Below are 21,945 nucleotides of genomic sequence, written 5' to 3'. Positions count from 1 at the left end.
GACTTTGCATTGTAGGTTATTTTTAAAATATTTATTAATTTAAGCTATTGAATAACAAGGGAATAGCCAAGAGAAAAACTGGTAGATATGACTTATAATGATCTTTAAAATATCGCTGACTGACTGCACTGCAGGAATTGACCCAAGGCCTCATGTATTATTAGTGCCATCATTACTAGCTCTACCATTGAGATGCATCTCACCCTGCGGGCACGTTGAAAGTTTTGGAGAAACGTCTAATTTAAATACCTGGTTTACTTTATGGGTTTGATTATTCAACTTTTACCCCCGCTTCTGCCTTGCAGTTTTTACCATCCTTAAGACAAATGATTTAAAACTTAAAGAATTTGATGTCTGGTCTGATGACACAATAAAGCCTATGACCATAACCCAGTGCTCGGGAGAGCATGTCTACCCAGTCCACCACGCAGTCTACGACCCAGTCATGAGAGTGCTGGAAGACAAACTTGCTTGAGTTTGTCTGCATCAGCTGTACACCTGAGCCATTCCTTCTGATACAAAGTATATTCAGCTTTATCCACCACCATCAACCCAACAGCAGAGGATACCAGCATGGTTTGTAAATGCTGTGCACCTTTGGGGGCAGTGTGGGGCATGGCTGCTGTCACGCTACTAAGTCTGCCATCTGGCCTTGCCAAATAGCCAATGTGTGTTTTGAAGAAGACATGCTAAGAAGCTCCGAGTCAGTGAACACACGCATACACCTATTCTACCCAATCCATCCTTGCAGTCCCTTGTGTGCACCACTAGTCCAGTGTCAGCCCTACTCACGTCGGCATCACACTGGGCACTTGCATAAGCCTCTAAAGAGTAAGGATTTTCTATGTTCCCAGTGAATGTTGCCAATGGTGATCATTTTTCTTGAGGTGTATATAATTCATGTGAATTTTCAAAGTGTAATTTTTTTTAAACCAAAAATATTCGTGGGGCTAGATGTAAAGGCATAAGACTGTAATCACAACACTTGTGCAGTGGACGCCGAGGGATTGGTCAAACTTGAGGATAGCCTAGGCTATGTAGCTGGTACAAATTTTATGTGATTCAGAATATATTTTGATTCCATCACTTTCTAGTTTGTCTAATAATAATTCTTGTGGAGGATGAGTCTCTTCCACTTCCTTCCAAGTTTTTGGTCCATTCTGGATATGCTTATTTACTTTGATCACTGTAAGCAGTACTTCACCCCCATCTGTCTTTGAAGTTTTAGTGGCATGTTGGGCGGTCTCTTGGAGAGGCACATGCTAATTCCTTTGCTCTTCCCTGGCTTTTGCTAAAGCATCACCTCCTAAGTGAGACCTACCTGATCTGGAGGCACACATTGTAAAACTGTAGTCTCCCTTTCTCTGGACTCCCACCCAGCTGAGCTCTGCTCATTGACATCCTCATGACCTATGGTAGCAAAGAGGCCGGCACTCACAGTGAGTGAGCATTCGGTAATCCTTGGAGAGGACCATTAGATGATTTGTGGGTTTTTGTTATTTGTTTTTGTTTTTTTAATTGCAAATGAATGAACATAAGCATCTTCCACTTTAAAGCAATTGTGAGTATGCAGCCGCCAGGCTCCACCCCATCTCAAACAGCAGTAACTCCAGCATGACAAACAGGACACTCTTGCCAACTGTCTGCACCGTGACTGTCTGAAGAACCCATCTGTGAATTGTTTACTGCTACTTCTAGAACCTCAGAATTTAAGATGATTTAAAAATACCAATGTGTGACCTATTAAAGTCAGAATGGAAATCTGTGAATAATTTTCAGAGTCTCACTTTTATTTATTTACATACACATTTATCTATTTGTGTGTATGGTGAATGTGTGTGTGTGCATGTGTATGCGTGTGTGTGTGTGTGCGTGCGTGTGCGTGTGTGTGTGTGTGTGTGTGTGCGTGTGTGTGTGTGTGTTTGTGAGAAAGAGAGATACATGCATGTGAACATGTGGGTATATATGCACATGTGTATACATGGGTATATTGGCCAGAAGCCAATGCCAGATGTCTTTTAGATAGGGTCTGTCACTAATCTTGAAGCTCAGTGATTCAGCTAGACTAGAGGGCAAACTAACTCTGCAGATTCCCTCTCTGTGTCCTCTGCCACCCTAGCACTGGAGTTGAATGTGCACGCCGTGCCTGGCCTGTTATGTGAGTGCTGGAGATCTGAACTTAGGTCTGCATGTTTGCATGGCAGGCACAGTTCTGACTAAGCCATCTTCCCAGTCCTAATTTACAGAGTTTAATATGACAAGACCTATATTTTACAATCAACATCAGTTGATGGACCACTGTTTCGTGTCAGCCAGGCTGCCCCACTGGGCTTTATGAGAAATGTTCGAAGGAAAAAGGAGAGGCAGCGAGTTTTCAACAGTAAATCCTTTAAGTTGATTCTTCATCATTTATTAAGTACATGTGTTAGGTCAAGCCTATTATGTGTTAAAGAAAACAAACTAAAGCATGATTCCTCTTCCCAAAAGCTCCCAGGTAGAGGAAATGAACATTCAGCAGATAATTAGGATATGACAGAGGCAGACCATATTAAAAGTCAGGAGAGTCCTCATGTGGGAGAGACAAGAGCACTCTGCATTTGTCTTTTATTCTTGAAAAGTAATTTAGTTTACCTGCTCAGCAGAAGTTCCCCGCCCTCTTCAAACGGTGAAACACATAGTTGTAATTTGGGGATAGGGAGAACTTGTAGTATTTTCTTATAACTCAAATGACATGATTTCATTGTAAAATAAAAAAAAATACAAGTAAGTTTAAGAAGAAAAGAATTATTCTCATCCTCCTCACCCTACACAGCTCATCTTACACCAGCCGACCTTGGTTGCTGGAGTCTTCCCACTCATGGCCCACAGCATGGCCTCTGCTGGCTTTTCTAAGGAGATGGTCACACCAGCCTAGTTCCAACTACAACTCCCTGATTGCAAAGGACTTGTAAAGCCTGAAACCTGAAAGTGAATGACTGCTTTCTCCCCTCAGTTTCAGGAGAGAGGGAGAGACAGGGGCAGCCCCTGACATCCAGCAGCTGGTCTAGCCCTACAGCTGGGCCCTGGGTTCTCTTGTGGAACATAAACGGTGAGCTTCAGATAAAGCCACTCTGTGCAGACAATGGATGGAGATAGAAACACCATAACTTTATTACCATCAAGCCCAAATGTTCACTTTCTTACACTTGAATCAGAAAGCCAAATCAGCCAGAACAACAGACATAAAAGGTTAATCTGAGCAAGGAAAGGGGGATATTTTGGGTGTAAGTAGCACTGGGTTTATGGGCTAAGGCACACTCAGGGGTTTTAGGGTGTGACTGAAAGGAGTCTGAGTGAGGTGGGGACACACAGTGAATGGCTGTGAGCCCAGGCGGGAGCCTGAAAGCCACTGGGACTGATTTGCAGAACAGTCTTCTGAGGAAGGGGACCAAGGCTGCTGACCAACTGACAGTATCGCTTATGTGTTCTGAAACTTCTTTTTTCAATATGTTTGGCCCACAATACAATCTTAGAATGATCCTGTTCCCAAGCTCCACAAAACAAACTTTGCTTTGTTTGAATTGCTTAATTTAATTAAGACCAACATACTAAAATACACGATAAATAAAAGGCTCTGTGCATGGTATACAGAGAAGGCTATTTTTTTCTTTCATAAATATATTAGATATTCTTTGTGTAATATACAGAAAATCATTACAAGAAAAATTATGTTATTTTATTTGAGGAAATAATGTTTAAATTAAAAGTAGAAAGACTCAAAATAAATACATGGTTATACTATAGCACCCGTTTCCTCACAGCAGGAAGCTGACATTCTTCTTGCTTTCCCTGCCTTATCTTGTTTGCACCAATGTGACTTCTGTGGCTCATGTGTCAATGAAAAGCTCCTTGTTCTCATCCTGGGCTATGTTTCAACAACATGGTATCCACCAATGTAAACTGTGTGCATGTGATCCCTGCCCTCCTAGGTCCACCCGGAGCACTGCCAGTAGAGGTGAGCTACAAGCCTCAACAGATAAAAGAAAATTGTATCTTATCAGACCACCATGGATGAAAACTGGACTTCAACAACAACAGAAACAACAGAAAGTCTACGAACCCATAGAAACTGAACAACAGTCCACTCAATGGCCACTGGGTCAGGAAAGAAATAAAGAAAGAAACTAAAGACTTTCTAGAATTCACTGAAAATGAAGATACAAAATACCTAACTTCTGGGACACAATGAAAGCAGTGCTAAGAGGAAAGTTCATAGCACTAAGTGCCTCCATGGAGAAACTGGAAAGATCTTATACTAGCAATTTAAAAGTACACCTGAAAGCTCTAGAACAAAAAGAAGCAAACACATACAAGAGTAGAGGACAGAAAATAATCAAACTCAAAGCCAAAATCAATCAATTAGAAACAAAGAGAACAATATAAAGAATCAATGAAACCAAGAGCTCATTATTTGAAAAAATCAACAAGATACACAAACCCTTAGCCAAACTAACTAAAAGGCAGAGATCCAAATTAACAAAATCAGAAATGAAAAAGGGGACATAAAACAGGCACCAAGGAAATCCAAAGAATCACTGGGTTTTACTTTAAAATCATTTATACCACAAAATTCAATAATCTAAATGAAAGGGATGGTTTTCTTGTTACACTTACCAAAGTCAAATAAAGATCAGGTGAACTATTTAAATAATCTTATAATCCCTAAGGAAACAGAAGCAGTCATTTAAAGTCACCCCCCCCAAAAAAAAGGCCCATGATCAGAGGGTTTCAGCACTTAATTCTACCTTACCTTCAAAGAAGAGATAATATCAATATTCCTAAAACTATTCCACAAAATAGAAACAGAAGGAACATTGCCAAACTCATTCTATAAGGCCACAGTAAGCCTGACTTGCATACCTAGTATGAGTCATACCTAAACAACATAAAAACTCAATAAGAGAACTTCAGACAGATTTCTCTTATGAACATTGATGCAAAAATACTCAATAAAATACTCACAAACCTAATTTAGGAAGACATCGAAAGCATTATCCACCATGATAAAGTAAGGTTCATCCCAGGGATGCAGAAATGTTTCAATATATAAAAATCCATCAATGTAATCCACATAAAAAACAAATTGAGAGAAAAAAAATACATGATCATCTCATTAGATGGTGAAAATCCTCTGACGAAATTCAACACCCCTTCATAATGAAAATCTTGGAGATATTGAGGATACAAGGCCTATACCTAAACACAATAAAGGCAAAACACAGCAATATAATACTACAATCAACATAATACTTAAAGTGGTAAGACAGCCAAAGGAGATCAAGGGAATTAAAATTGGAAAGAAAGAAGTCAAGGTATCACTACTAAAGTATATGATACTATACATAAGTGAACCACAAAATTCTACCAGAGAACCCCCTACAACTAATAACTCCTTCCACAAAGTGGCTGAATATAAAAGTAACTTAAAAAACCCGCAGTGGCCCTCCTTTATACAAATGATAAACAGGATATGAAAGAAAAGTAAACAACACCCTTCACTATATAAAATATCTTGGTGTAACTCTAACCAAGCAAGTGAAAGATCTGTATGACAAGAACTTCAAGTCTCTGAAGAAAAAATTGAAGAAGATCTCAGAAGATGGAAAGATCTCCCATGCCCCTGGATCAATAGAATTAACATAGTAAAAATGGCCATTTTACCAAAAGCAATCTACAGATTTAATGAAATTCCCATCAAAATTCCAACACAATTCTTTACAGACCTTGAAAGAGCAATTCTCAAATTCATATGCAAAAAAGAAAACCAGGATAGCTAAAATAATCCTATAAAATAGAAGAACTTCTGGGGGTATCACCATCCTGGATTTCAAGCTGTACTACAGAGCAACAGTATAAACCACATGGTATTCCCATAAAAACAGGCTGATAAATGGAATAGAATTAAAAACCCAGAAATAAACCTACACACCTACAGACACTTCATTTTTGACAAAGAAGGCAAAACCATACAATGGAAAAAAGAAAGTATCTTCAACAAATGGTGCTGGTCTAACTGCAGGCAGAAGAATGCAAATAGATCCATATCTATCATCCTGCATAAAACTCTAGTCCAAGTGAATCAAAGACCTCAACATAGAACCAAATACACTAAATCTAATAGAAGAGAAAATGGGAAATAGCTTTAAATGAAGACAACTTCCCGAAGAGATCACCAACAGCTCAGGCACTAAGATCAACAATTTTCAAAAGGGACCTCATGAAATTAAAAAGCTCCTATAGGGCAAAAACACTGTCAATGGGACAAAACTACATAATGAGAAAAAAATCTTTCACCAAACCTAATATCCAAAATTTATAAACAGCCCAAGAAGTTAGACACCAACAACTCAAATACCTTATTAAAGAATATGGTCCAGGGCTAAACAAAGAATTCTCAACAGAGAGACCTCTAGTGCTGAGAAACAAAAGAGAAATGTTCAAAGTCCTTAGTCATCAGGGAAATGCAAATCAAAATGACTCTGAGATTCCATCTTACACACACAGCAGAATGGCTAAGATCAAAAACTCAAAAGACAGCACATGCTGGCAAGGATGTGAAGCAAGGGAAACCCTGCTCTACTCCTGGTGAAAGTGCAAACTTGTACAACTACATTGGAAATCTGGCAAATTCTCAGAAAAACTGGGAATAGTCCTACAAGACCCAGCTATAGCACTCCTGGTCATATACCCAATGCTCTACCATACTACAAGGACACTCATTCAACTATGTGTAGCAGGATACTTATTCTGCTACATTTTGTTTGCAGTGGAGCTTGGTGATTAGGCAGTAGAAGAGGGGGTGGAACTGGGAGAGAAAGAGGAAGGGGAGTGGAGAAAAAGAGAAGGGGAGAAATAGAAAAAGGGGAGGAGAGAAGGAGGCCATCAGCCATGGAGAACCACAGATGGGTCAAAAGCTGTCCTGGGTAGCAACTTCTATGAAAAGGTTAGATATTGGGTAACAACTCTAATTGTGTGGGCATCTTGTTCATTGAGCATTTCTAAATATATAAATCCTTTAGATAATCATTAAGCTTTGAGAGTCTCATTTTTACCCAGTACTGGGAGGATGTCTGAGGTTCAGCCAAGCTTTGTGGATGCAGCGTGGGCGATTGGCAGAACGATCCCCCACGCTGGCATATTGTGGGTACCAGGGCCTGTGTATCTAGCTAGCCAGAGCCCCAGTCAGAGCCGAGGAGCAGCAGGAACATGGTGGCTGCCCAATAACAAGCCTGACCAGGTACCAATTTCTCACCCCAACAATTATGTCCATAGCAGCTTTATTTCTTATCAGCCAGAAACCGGAAACAACCCAGATGTCTCTGAATCGAAAAATGGATAAAAAAAAAAAAAAAGTGACCCATAATTACATAATGGAATACTACTAACCTATTAAAAACAAGGGCATCATGAAATCCCCATGTGAATAGATGGAACTTGAAAATATCCTGAGTAAACCAGACCCAGAAAGACACTCATGGTAAGTACACACTTATAAGTGGATATTATCCATAAAGTACAGGATAACCATGCTACCAAAGAAGCAAAGAGAACCCAAGGGAGGATACGTGAATCTTGCTCAGAAGTGGAAATAAAATAAACATTGAAACTGGATGGAGAGAGGGAACTGAATTGGAGTGGGGGTGGGGAGGAAAATAAGGGTAGGAATTAAGTATGGGAAGACTGGAAGTATTATGTGAGAGAGGTGGGAAAGAGAAGGGAAATCAGTTGGGGGCATCTCTGGGACAAGCCTGAGACCTGGGAGGATATTGAGATGATTCAGCTGAGAATCCTAGCACCAGGGGATATGGAGTTTGAATATGTAGCAGATGTGCAGCTTGGTCTTCATGTAGGTACCCCAACAATTGTCTTGGGGCTGTCTCTGACTTGGACTTAGTTGTTTGTCTTTGGATCCCTTTCTCCTACCTGGCTTGGCTTATCTGGCCTCAGTAGGAGAAGATGTGCTTAGTCCTGGTAAGAATTTGATGTGCTGGAGGGGGGTGGTACCAGGGGAAGGGGTGCTTCTCTTCTCTAAAAAGAAGGGGAAAGGGGAATGAGAGAAGGATGGGAGGTTGGGGATGGAAGGAGAAGTTGGAGGGGGCTGCAATGGGGATGCAAAGTGAATAAATAAATTAATGAAAAAATTGTGTGCATGTAAATACTATCATAATAAGATAGAGTTTACCTTCACTCACTGAGAATGTTTTGTATTAACTTTTTTAGCTTTTTATTTTATTTTAAATAGTCTAGTCCAATTATAATGCAACAGACTTGAACTTGTAAGGTTTAAGAGAATTCAGTTTTAGGGACTAGCAAATGTGAATTGAACATATCTTTTTCAGCATTATGTATTTTGCAGAATGTTGATATTCCTTGCTTTATGGTACTCTATGTTTTTAGTAAATATTTTCATAACATAGAAGAAATATATACTGTAATAGAATCCTTGTGCCTGCATATTTAGACATATTTTAAACTCTGCATTCTTAAAATTCATAGAAGAAAAGTTAATTTAACCAAAGAATATGGATCATAGGTTTTTGAAATTATGGAGGGGAGTTTTATGAGTGAAGAATTTGTAAGCAAATAATTAGTTTTTTGAGAGTAACAAATTATCAAATACCACACTACTTAGGTATAACCATACTGATTATGTGTATCTACAGATATAGGTATATAAGCAACTCATGATATGACCAACTAAAGCAAAATCAGAGATACGAGAGTATAAAGTAATAATCAGAAATACGTTTGACTTGAAGCTTAAGAAATTAAAGAAAATGAATTTTTGTACAATTTACAATTACTATTAAAATTTGTCACATCTAGGACAACAAAAGTGACTCAGAAAAAAATATTATAAAATTTCTTTTGGTTCATTCACTCACAGTGAATATGTTCAGAAGTCTGCTAGCTTTATCAATGAATACATAATGAATAGGGATATGAACTAGTCAATAACTCAATTCTAAAACACCATGACTAAGTAACATTAATGAAATGATAGGTCAGTAAGACAGAGGACCTGCCATAAATAATGTAGACACAACTAACATAAGCAAGTCAAGGATGAACTTACCTCCTTGTTCACACAACTGCTGGGCTAATGCATCTTTGAAAATCACCTGGCCCCTATGTGTTGCAGTAGCCCTGGAAATTGAATAGGAAATAGTTAATTTAAATGCTGTAATATAGTTGATATGAAAGTATTTTCAAAAATAACTTAAAATCTACAGATACAATTCTTGAAATAACACTGTAAGTAAACAACAGAATGAATGCTTAAATAACGTCTTCTGGGCCAATCGTTATCTTTAGGTCTTGCTTTATAAAGACATTGTAATATTTCTAGGCTTATTCTGGAACAGCAGGTGTGGGCAAAGCCTGGATGGAAATGTGGCAAGGATGCTTATCAAGTTCTCTGCTGCTGATGCAAAATGTTTTGTAGAGTGAGTATCTTATCAGTATAGGAGACAGACCTTCCTAAAGTCCTTTTGGATTTTTGAAATAATGGTCACTATAAAAGATGGAGAGTTAATGGTAAAAAATATTTTTAAAAGAATATTTTCCCCAAACATGGGCTAGTCGAAGCTTTTATAATTAAAAATCAACTGTCAGAATAAAATGCACCTCCCCCTTCCACCTACTGGGTGTAATTCACCATTTGCAGGAGATAGGCATCTTTCCCTTCTCCTAATCAGAGCTGTGCATATGGAACACTGAAAAACCCAGCTTCTCACAGCAGATTTGTTATTCAACAGCTATAATTGAAAATGTCTTATTAAAGGAAGAATGATTTGTTCTCTATATGTGAACTGATTTCCCTTCAAAAGAATTATTTTGAGGTGAAATGTATTTTCTAAGTGAAATTAGAGCATAAAATCATGTTTCCTTGAAAAAACCTGTTTTTTAGAAAATAAGTCATACAAAAATACATTGACTGTCTAAAAACATATTAACATTAACTCTTTACTCTTGCCCAACTCATGCTAGGACAAAAATAATTTGATTCTGTCGACATCTGCTGGAGATGGATTACAGACAACACGCTGAGCTAGCTCCTGAGAGGACAGACCTTGCTGTCCTCATTACCCCTCCGCAGGACAACCTAGGGTCAATATCTCCACTTTGCTGGATTCAATAGGACCTCCTGGCTCCTGACATCTCCCATCTTGGCTCCATGTGGATGAACCTTCTTTCTTCATGCTGTGGGACTTTCTGATTTCGGTTCTCCATGGAATTGTTCCTGTGCCCACCCCCCCATGTCACTAATCAAATTTCAAATCTCTGGAAATAATGATGGAGTCTTCCATGCTGAAGTGTTAATAGGTGATATGGCTGCACGCTAACATTCTACAGCAGTGCCGCTATGAAAAGTATACCTTAATTAATTTCTCTCTCTCTCTCTCTCTCTCTCTCTCTCTCTCTCTCTCTCTCTCTCTCTGAATGTAGAGGAGAGACAGACTGGATAAGGAAACTCATGGGTAGTCTTCAACTCAAAGCATATGTGAAGCTTGCAAGGGTTATCAAGTTCTTACTATATATTAATCATTATCAAAATGACATACAAAGAAATATTACAATCTTTCTGTGGGCATTTGTGTGCATGTGTTTATAAGCATGCATGTTTTCTTTACTCTCATAAAGTTGAAAATGAGGCCTTAACATTTGGCCAATCCATAGTATTTTCATATCCTATTGACTCCTTAATCAGTACAGGTTTTCTGTCCAGAGAGAAATTCGTGTCTTTATTTCCCTCACGTATTCTTCAAATCAATTGAACTAAGTGTTTCTGAGATCGATTTCCCATCTACCTCTAACAGTAACACAGCATCATAATTGTAAACATGTAATTTAAAAGGATATTTTCAGAAATCACTAACTAGCAAGAGGACTGCTACAGCACATGGCGCTTAACTGTTGTGAGCAAGCAGGTAACACTTCTATTAGAGTTGTGCTTCTTGTCCACAGAGTTAGCACAAGGCCCTTGTGCTCTCTACACACAGGCTGCCTCACAGCGCTGAGGTGAGAGGCCTGCAGCAGAAGCCCCCCTCAGCTCTGTCTCAAGTGTGGAAAAGCCTCACACCGCACAGTGCCATGTGACTTCATACTTCCTGCTATTTGGTGTCCTCGGGTCTGGGATGCAAGGCCTTTATCCATAGATTTAGTTCTGTATCTTTGGTTTAGTGAACAATTTTATAGACATCTCAGCACATACATAGGAACTGCCGCTAAAGGAACCTTTGAGTTTATCATCTAAGCAAAGTTTCTATTTTTAGTTTTTTTTAAACCTATAATCTATCTTTTAAATGTTTATTAAACATAGTTACAAAGACAATTTCCATGCAAGGACCCAAGCTGCTTTAGGTACAGTCTTAGGCCCTCTGTCTTCCTCCTTATCCCTCCACTTCCACTGCTGTCCTGTGTTCCACCTGCTTCTGATTTTATGTCTTCTGTACATATATGGTTTTATTTTCCCACCGTCTAGGACCAAAAATGAAGAGAAAAGCAGAACTCTTTTTATTGTCAGAGACTGACTTAATTCATTGAGGGTGACTATCTTCTATCATATCCAGTTCTCTGCAAACATCATAACTTCCCTCTTCTAGATTTGTGGGAAGAAGTCTATCGTGTTTATAAATGGTATTTTCTTTCCCCATTCTTCTATTAATGGACACCTAGGGTTGTTTCATAGTATAATTTCTAGGAATGTGCAAGTATCTCTGTGATGCAGAGAACACACACACACAGACCACATATATACCCTACACACAACACAGACACACACACCACACCACATCTGCATACACATATACACATAGATACACACACCATGCATATACATCACATACCACACATCACAGACACACACATACCACACTGACACAGAGACACACACACATACACATCACATACCATATGTCACAGACACACATGCAGACATACACATACACACCACATATACACTACACACATAACACAAATACACACAGACACACACCATACCAACACACACAGCACATACTACACATCACAGATACACATACACACACACACCTCATACATACATACACACACAGACATACACATGTACACACCACATACCACACACACACACACACACACACATACACACAAGCACCAAAAGAAATCTACATAACTCAGGTAACGAATGAGCTAATAAAATGGACAGACAACTTTTAAAAGTACAAATAGCCAAGAAATACAAAAACCCATTTAGTACCACTAGCCAGAGAAATGTTAGTGAAAACAACGTTGTGATTCTATCTTACCCCAGTCCAAGATAGCTATCACCAAGAAAATAATGGTAAATGCTGGAGAAGTTGTGGACACTATTAGTGTGTTCTGCTACCTGTAGGAATGTTGACTAGTTCAGCTTCTATGGTAGTCAATGTGAATGTTTCTCAGAAAACTAAAACTAGACCTGTCATATGACCCAGCTATATGATACCTCTCCTGGGTATACCCCCAAAGAAGCCAAAACTTAGTTAGCATTCATCAAATGCATATGGAATTCCAAGACAGAAAACTTGAGCTCTGGCTTTTTAAGATTAGTCCTCATTCTACACGGTCTGCATAGTCTGTTCCTTACATCTTCCTGAGGAATTTTGAAGGCCACAGCTACTAGCCTTCACCAGCGTATAAATATGAAATTCTAGGGCCTAATGTGCGTCATACAGTCTGCTAAAGGCAGACAGGGCCTGACTTCAGGCCTGTGGTTTCCAGGACCTGTCAGAACTTCTGTAGGAGTCTCCCTGTAGCCACATGAGGGAGAAACAGCAGGAAGTACTTGGGGCACTGGTCCATCCAACGAGAGCAGAGCACCCAGGCTGAGGGGCTGAGTATGTTCTCATTAGTTAATGTCGTTCAAGAATGTGGCTCAGTAATTAAAAACTGCCTTGAGGAACACTGCATGCCATGTGCTCCACGCAATTATCCCGTGTTCTTTACTCTGGAAAAGCAATAGGCATAGCAACGATAATTTAGCTGGTATATACCATGGTTATTATTGTAACATCTATTTAGAATTAAAATTTACCGCCTGCTAAGCACTGTTGTTGGGGTCTATAGGAATCAACTGAATCCTGACATACTCTGGGAAGGAATGTAAAATCCTCATTTTCCTGAAACAAGGAACTTTGCATGATATACAAATGCCACAAAATTGGATGTGATGTCAGAATTCAAGTCCAGGCTTTCTGAGTGTTGGACCCTTCTTTTAAGCACTCTGATAAATTTTCACTAACCTGACTCAAATGGCGAGGAAGTTGCAGTAGCTCTGGTTTCTGGCTGGGGTGGAGCCTGCTTTCAGGGTCCACCCTTTAAAGTCATATCTGCTGTGGCTTGGACTCTACTTCAATCCTTCTGAACTTTTAATTTAATCATATGTATAAGACAGCTTATTTTCTGGTTCTAGTTAGAATCTTGGCCACAAAACCAGTAATTAGAAGAAATTTATCTTTTAAAATACCAGTTCTGCATGGCATCATATACATATAATCCTAGCAATCAGAAGGCCAAAGCATGTGAATGCTACAAGATTAAGGCAATCCTAAGCTACATAGTGAGTTGTAGGCTAACCTGTGCTACACAGTGAGAACTTGCCTTAAAAACAACAAACAAGCCAATACTAATATTAACACTTTCCAGTTCTCAATTTTCAGCTACAGTACCTGTGCATGCAGTCACATGATCACCACGGTGCTATTCTCTTTATAAACCTTTAGGACACCTCAATTGCATGTTCACATGAAAATGTCTAGCCCTATCCTGGGAGCTTCAAGGTCTGCTATGTTAGCATTTTATCTTACAGAACAGTGTAAGCAGAAACCCAGAGGCAGGTCAGGTCTCATTACTTCCTCCCACAAGATGCCCAGTCTGCCTTCCACCTGATACTAGTAACAGTGACATCAAGCCTACTTAGAACATGTTTATATCTATAAAATTGTTTGAGGTAGTCTGATTTTGATTAATCCATGGAAATGTATGTATTATAATATAGATATGCACATACATAAACTCGAGAAATGTTTTAAGACTTAAAAGACTGAGAGGCAGGTCCTCCAATTTTTAAACCGCAATATATTTTAAGAGTAGACACCCATGACATACAATAACAAGCCTTATTCACTATCATAATCGTTATTTTCTATAATTTATAGTTCCTTTTGGAGGAAAGCTCATCAAATCTGTGGTGCTAATAACTATGTTGGTACTATTTGAACTCAATTTTGTATAATTAGCAGTAATTTTTTTCAGAGATCAGAAAATATCCTTATTGTTCACAGTTCTGGAGTATAGACCAATTTTCTTACAATGTTTCTGATGAGTACTTACATTCTCAGAAGACACACAGATCCTAAAGCAAGCTTGCCAACAGGAGTCTGTATTAAATAAGCCATTTTAAAATTGTATTTGGCTGTTCAGTTTTATCATTTGACAGACTCTATAGACGCTCCAAATGAAGCAGTTCCTTATAATCAGCACATTCAGGCTTTAAAATAGCTCGTGCAGTTATTTGGGAGAAAGCATGAGATGCCCTCATCTTAAGTGAATGGGGCTAGCTTCTTTCCAAGGCACCTGAGCATGAAGTATACACACTTTGTTCTGGTCTCTCTCTGCACTGAGTAGGACCAGTTTTAAATACCACAAGCTGTCTAGCATGTGCTACCAGACTATGGACAAGTTCTTTAAACATTTTAGCTTCACACTCCCTATGTGAAGATAGAAATGACTTAAAATAAGCACTGTCACTTAAAGATAATAATTCCATTCCTTAAGTCTTTCAAATAGTTTCAAGCTTCTGGAAGAGAATCACTAATTTAATGCCCCTCCCCCACAAGAAGCCAGCTTTAGTAACTTGAACATAGAAGGAAGTCAAAATTATATTTTCGGTTCAAAATTTGCTTTCTGTGTTCATTTCTACTGACATCCAATAATTACCAGAGAAGGAATGCAGAAGATGTTTAATAGGATTATCACAAACTCCTAAGCTTCACAAGAGAGTTATTTATATATTAAATGGATCAACTTGATCACATCAACATGGAGAATAATAGCAGCCGCCTCATTTTAAAATGGAAGATGACGGTGGTGGTTACTCCTGTTCCCACCATGAGGTCTGTTTTGTCCTACTTTAAAAAAGTATTCATTAATCAGCCATATGAAGTCAGCCTCACATAATATCAGCATGCTAAACCACTGCCAAGCTGCAGTTCAAAGATACTGTGAATGGAAGTCATCTGAATTGATAAAATATTTCAAAAGGAAATCAAAGCAAAACCAAAATGTCATCCATGCCATCTTCAAATTACAGCACTTTCTGATTTGAGGGTATTGATTTATGCTGACTCTTCAAAAGATTGATGTAGTTTTCCTATTAATGTGTACTCATGTGTGCCTGCATGTGGCTTTGTGTACCACATAGGTACAGGTGTCCCCACAGAACAATGGTGCCAGACTTCCTGGAACTGGAGTTATGGGTGATCGCAAGGCACCTGATATGTGTGAGGAAAGTCCTGAAAAGGAGTCAGGTTCTCTGCCAGAGCAGTGAGCACTCTTGCTTAACCACCAAGCAACCTCTCTACCTCCTTCTTCATGTTAAATAAACAAGAAAAATGCTTCACAGCATATAAATGTGACTAATGTGAACTTCAGAGGAAAATTAATTCTATTTTATTTGTGACTTTTAGAAGGAGGGGTTATTTAATTGTCTCCATTGTCTTGTCTTGTTATTTTAAAATTACTGTCTTGCTATGTAGCCCAGGCTAGCCTCAAACTCAAGGCCCTGTTACTTAGCTTTTATGGGTCTCCTTGTCTTCACCTATAAGATCCTATAAGAATCTATAGCCTCCTCCTGCAGCCTCTTCAGGGATGGGTTACAGGGCATACATTGTGGACATTTTGTAATTTTTTTCAAATTTTCATTGTTCTGTTATTGTTAAGGTATATAATTGTTTTTCGTGAACTGTCAAAAAGTTCAATATTTTCTAACCTAAAAAACAACAAATTTCAGCATGATGATTGTTACTCAATAATCCCAATGTCTGTCTGTTCCTTGTGACCACTACATTTCCTATTTTCAAGTCAAAGTATAATTTATAATTTAGCAAGACACAAAAAGTATTTTAATCAACTGTTTAAGTACATACTAAATATAGATATTTTAATAATTAAATTAATAATAATTTAAGTAACACAAAACATAAACAATTTTGTGTTGAAACAGCCATGCAAAGTATTGAGTTTTCATGTCCAAGCATAAAAAAAAAAAAAAAAAAAAGTACCAGTTTCACACAGGAAGCACAGGGCTTTTATTCTAGGTCTGCTGTTTATCCAGACCCTGTCACTTAGCTTTAGTCAATCTCCTTTTCTTAACCTATTAGGCAAACTAACCGAATCTGGTGTATCCCAGGCTGACCCAAGCTTACCAGATAGCTGAGAATGGCCTTGAACTTCTGGTCCTCTTGCCTGTACCTGGAAAATGCTGAGGTCACAGGCATTGCTGCCACACTTAGCTTTATGCAGTGTTGGCAACAGAACTCAGAGCTATGTTAATGTCAGGCAAGCACATTACCAACTGAGCTATATCTCCAGCTCAAGCTGCAGAATTTCTAAAGTTTAAACAGCGATTTGTAATGAGAAGGCAGGAGCCTGTGCATGGACCAAGGTTTACATTGACCTTACTCAAGCATTTGCTTTGTGATACAGGGCTGAAAACAGACATTTCTTATTCTTCAGAGTGGAATGACTCTATGAAAATTTTGTAAAAATATAAGGCACTATGGTAATGATATTCTTACTGGTTATTTCAGAAAATATTGGTATTACATCGAAGGAGATGAAAAATAAAACAAAACCTGCCTACACATAGAAAACCTATTTTGTGTATCAAAAGAGTGAAAGTGGAAATATTGTGAAATGTTTTATGTCAAAGCCAAAGCCAATGGCAGCTTAGATGCAAATTCTAGTCTTGGTAGTCATCAGAAATTAGACAGTGAATCTTGGCTAGAAGTCCTGCCATAGCATGTAGGTTTTCTCTTGTCATTTAAACCTTTTGGAAATGTTCCTCCACACATGTCAAAAAATGTTTCTGCATGGTGATTCCAAATCCAGTCAAGTTAACAATGAGAATGAAACATTACAGCTCCACATGACATCCAAACACATAGTTTAAATCACAACATCACTCTTGTTTCCCCCCAGGCCTCATTTTCAACTCATATTGCAAAGTGCATTCGTCTGTCTTGAAAGTTCCTGTGGCCTTTAGCAGCCTGGACCATCTTAAAAGATCTAAAGCAACTTTGAGACTCAAGACAATCAATGTTTTTTAACTATGAGCCTCTGTAAAATCATAGAGTAAATATTCTCATTCCAAAATGAAGGAATAGGGGCATAAAAATAAAAGCAGAGCAAGTCTGTGGCTAGCAGGGAAAACACAAAGTCCTACACTAACAGGTCTATGTCTGGGACTTGTGATGAACTCATCTGGAGTCCACAGTACTGACATGGCTTTGCTCTTTGGGATCTGCTACCAGGAACACACATAGCCTCTTTTCAACTGGGTCTACTCCATGCCTGTAGCTTTCTTCAGTGACTGTCTCATGATCTCAAATTCAATACGTGTGTGTGCCTGTGCATGTGTGTGTATGTATATAAATGCAGATATATGACTCTTCTGAGTTTAATTCAGAAAATCTGAAATCAGATTATAAAAAAGATGCCTCCCCCCAATGTTCACAGACTTTATATTGGGCCATAATAGAAAAAAAAAATTAAATGTTCTTAAATTGATGATTAAATAAAGAAAATGTGATATACACATACACAAAATGGGATGCAACTCAATCTCTTATAGAAAGATTCCTTGTCATTGTGGTAAGAGGAGCAGAATTGGAGAACTTTAGGTGAAGTGAAATAATCCAAGCACAGAGAGACAAAGAGCTTCTGTAATCACATTTGTAAAAATAATAATGCATCAGCACAGAGAGCAAATCAGAATGGTGGCTTCAGAGTCTGAACTGAATGTTATGGACAATGGCCATCAACAGATACCAGAGAGTCAGTAAAGGAAATGAAGGTTAAAAATAAAAATGTACTGCACAGCACAGTGCCTGAGAAAATCATCATCACAAAATTGTCAAGAGACTCCAAATGAACTTACCATAGAGAAGTATTAAGTGTTTAGATAATAAGTAACTGACTTGTTTTAATTATTCCATGTGGTATGTATAGGCTATATAAACACTTTATAAAATGACATTATTATTGGAACAGTTTAAAAGAAGAAAGACACCAAAGCTCTAGGTCAGAAGCCCTTCTAGGATCCAAAATTCTGCATGTGCTATCTAACTGTGGTAGTTGGAATATGCTTGGCCCATAAGAAATGGCACTATTAGGATGTGTGGCCTTGTTTGAGTAGGTATGGCCTTATTGGAGTATGTGTGTCTTTGTGGGTGTGGGCTTTGAGGCCCTATGGTCAGGCTCTGCCAATGCATCAGTCTGCTCCTGGCTGTCTTCAGATCAGGATGTTGAATGCTTGGCTCCTCCAAGCACCATGTCTGCCTATAAGCTGCCAAGCTGATAATATACTGAATCTCTAAAACTTTAAGCCAGTCCTGATTAAATGTTGTTCTTTATGAGAGATTCCCTTGGTCATGGTGTCTCTTCACAGCAATAAAACCTTAACTAAGACACCAACCTATAGATTTTGTCACAGTAGCCCAAGCCAACTATGCTGTGATTCATAGTTCATGACAAACTATCAGGAAAAGTATGCCATTCTCTCTCATTTAAAAAAACAGATTACTTTCATCTGAGTCTCTCTCTCTCTCTCCTCTCTCCTCTCTCCTCTCTCCTCTCTCCTCTCTCCTCTCTCCTCTCTCCTCTCTCCCCTCTCCCCTCTCCCCTCTCCCCTCTCCCCTCTCCCCTCTCCCCTCTCCCCTCTCCCCTCTCTCCTCTCTCCTCTCTCCTCTCTCCTCTCTCCTCTCTCCTCTCTCCTCTCTCCCCTCTCCTCTCTCCTCTCTCCTCTCTCCCCTCTCCCCTCTCCCCTCTCCCCTCTCCCCTCTCCCCTCTCCCCTCTCCCCTCTCCCCTCTCCCCTCTCTCCTCTCTCCTCTCTCCTCTCTCCTCTCTCCTCTCTCCTCTCTCCTCTCTCTCTGCCCATGAAAATCAAAAGAGGGCATTAGATTCCCTGGGGCTGGATTATAAGCAGTTGTGCTTCCAGGCATGGCTTCTGGGATCCAAACTTGGGTCCTCTGGAAGAGCATCAAGCACTCTTCATTGCTTAGCCCTGCCCCAGCCCTTCTCTTTATTAGTATGTGAGTGAGAACTCACTTCTCACCACTTCTGTGGGGAGTATTTCCAGCCCACCATTTTCAGTCAAGCGGTGGTGTGTTACTTAGTTTCCAACCTCCTGGTTATTAGCTGAGCATTTTACAAGTTTCCGGTTACATGGTTTCAGCTGGGCAAACTACCTATGTCCCTGATCATTATGTTACAGATGCTCATGCTTTCCGAACACACTTGCAAGAGTTCCTTAGGAGCTTAGGTTATCAGCCCAATGCTATATTGGTTGTTAATATTTTTAATGAAGTTTATACTTTTGCTGACCTCATACTTTTACTTTTTAGGAAAAAAGCTTTAGGGATAGTAAAGACCCCAGCGCCCCAAAGCCTGGTGACCCAACTGTAACCCTGGATCTCACATGGTATATGGAGATTCCAGACTCCCCTATGTTGCCCTGGCTTACACAGGTATTGTCTGACACATACATACATGTGCCAAGACATCAAACAGAAACACACACACAAATAAAATAAATATCATTTTAAAATTTAAAAAAAGAAAAAAAAAATGTTTTGTTTTCATGTAATAAAATGTTTCAGTTCTTTCTTAATATGGCTGCAAGATTTCAGTGTGTAGAAGACTTTCTCATTCTCAACTCAGTTAAATGAATATTTGTATACACTCTATTGTGGAAAGCTTTTTCTGCCCACAAGGAACTTATTTTGGTATATAAGATTTTGTGAAAATTTGAATTTATTTTTAATATTTTATCTATGTGATTTTATGATATTGTTTGGTATTCGTAAAGTTGATTTTCTAAAGCATCTATATAACTCAAATAAGAAAGAAAATAATGGACCGGAGACTATGTTCTAATGTTTTCTGACTTGATCATATAAAAACAGTATGAAAATGTTCAGCTAGACTTACAAATGTGAGTATTATGCTTATTTCTAGTTGTTAAATACAAGTTGACTCAGTGTCAGGAGTGATTACAACAATCTGAGGACAGACTTAAGTGAAGTCTTTGAGTGGGTAAAATGAAAGGAATAGTAGAAAACTATTACCCACCCTGACCTACTCTTTCAAGAAATACCGAATAAGAACAGGTCTGGAGGATGCATGGAATGTCGGACAGACACCTCCTGTTCATTATAAAGTTATCAAAAAGTTGAAAGCCAAGAAGAGTAAATAGATGACCAGAAAACTTCTAGGAAAAGAGCAGAGCATCTACCAAAGTCAGCTGAGCCATCCTGAGGTGTCACACCTATAGCCCAGAGGCCCCACACTCTTCAGAAAGTATCACTTTAATTCATCAGCCCCCAATATCTCTGTCGCTCAGAGCAAGAAAAACACCTTACATACACATTTTCTCAGGAAGTAACAGAGAAAATACACCAAGAAAAACAACCCCAGAGTGAAAACAGAGAAGCAATTACTTGTTCAACAACAACAAAATGAAGAGTTGTTCAAAAAGGAAAAATATAAGTAATATACCCTTTGATTCTGCAGTAAACTGGAACCCATTAGGTACCTCAAGAAGGCCTGGGACTTTCAAGGAGAAAAGGAACTGGAGTATCGTTGCTAATTCTAAGGAAATAAAGCATACAAGGGAGCATAGAGTCATTTTGCAGAAAATCAGACAACTACGTCCTCTACATAGATATACGGTACTCAAATTTATTCAAGAAGTTGAAGATGTAAATAGTTCTGTAAGTAAAAGAGATTTACTTTGTAATTTAAACTTTTTTTTTTTAAAAAAATCATGGCTTAGAAAGTGTTTCAGTGGCAAAATGACTACAAACATAAGAATTAGGCTTGCATCTTCGGCTCCCACAGAAACCCTGGGCATGGTGGCATGTGTCTGTAAACCCAGCAATGAGGGGACAGAGACAGGCACATCCCCTGGACTGCTAATCAGCTGATGTAGCTCATCCATGAGGTTCTACATATCCTGTCTCAAAGCTAAGATAGAAAACGGTGGAGGGAGAAGCCCAGTATCAATCTCTGGCCTCTCTGCATGCACACTTAAAGTCAGTGTTGTCTGCACACGACAGTACAGCTGCATGCATGAACTCAGAGACATGGCTGCACATGACAGTACAGCTGCATGCATGAACTCAGAGACATGGCTATCCATCAAGACTGCAGGAGATCAGTCCATACAACAGACTTCACGGAGGGCAGTGGTAGGAACTAATAAAACTCCATCCCTAGTTGAGGAACCATTGTAATTGATGGATTCAGAGAAAGAAAAGTCACATTTTATAAGGGTATTCCTCTTTTAGGGGGAAAAGTGATTATAAAGTTGGGGAGGGGATAGAGGGTATTTCTGGTAGGAGTTTGTGGGGGAGAGGGATGAGGGATAAATATGATTAAATACATTATACACACAATACACACATATGGCATTGTCTGAGAATTAAAAAGCTACTTGTCTGGCACAGAAACATGCTTCTGTAAATACATTGTAATTGTCTTTCTATGTACTACCAGTGCACATATGTACTTACCCACAGGAACATAAACACACCAAAACCCCAAAACTTTCACAAATCAAACTTTAAGCCAAGACCACTTCACCAGTGAACTCTACACAACTC

General features: G+C 38.9%; 1 protein-coding gene across 5 annotated transcripts in view; it reads right to left on the bottom strand.

Annotated features, from left to right (window-relative positions):
• The window catches only part of Reln (reelin), a 438,704-nt gene that overhangs the window by 248,972 nt on the left and 167,787 nt on the right, over positions 1-21,945 (bottom strand). For all 5 annotated transcript variants that reach the window (XM_076913169.1, XM_076913171.1, XM_076913172.1 and 2 more), the window contains exon 4: positions 9,116-9,186. In XM_076913169.1, coding sequence (XP_076769284.1) covers positions 9,116-9,186 — 71 coding nt within the window. The remainder of the gene's footprint in view (positions 1-9,115; positions 9,187-21,945) is intronic.

This window comes from Arvicanthis niloticus, chromosome 15, assembly GCF_011762505.2.
Source record: "Arvicanthis niloticus isolate mArvNil1 chromosome 15, mArvNil1.pat.X, whole genome shotgun sequence".
In the NCBI taxonomy this organism is placed as follows: Eukaryota; Metazoa; Chordata; class Mammalia; order Rodentia; family Muridae; genus Arvicanthis; species Arvicanthis niloticus.
Note: the sequence above shows the minus strand (reverse complement) of the source record. Positions and strands in the feature narration are given on the sequence as shown.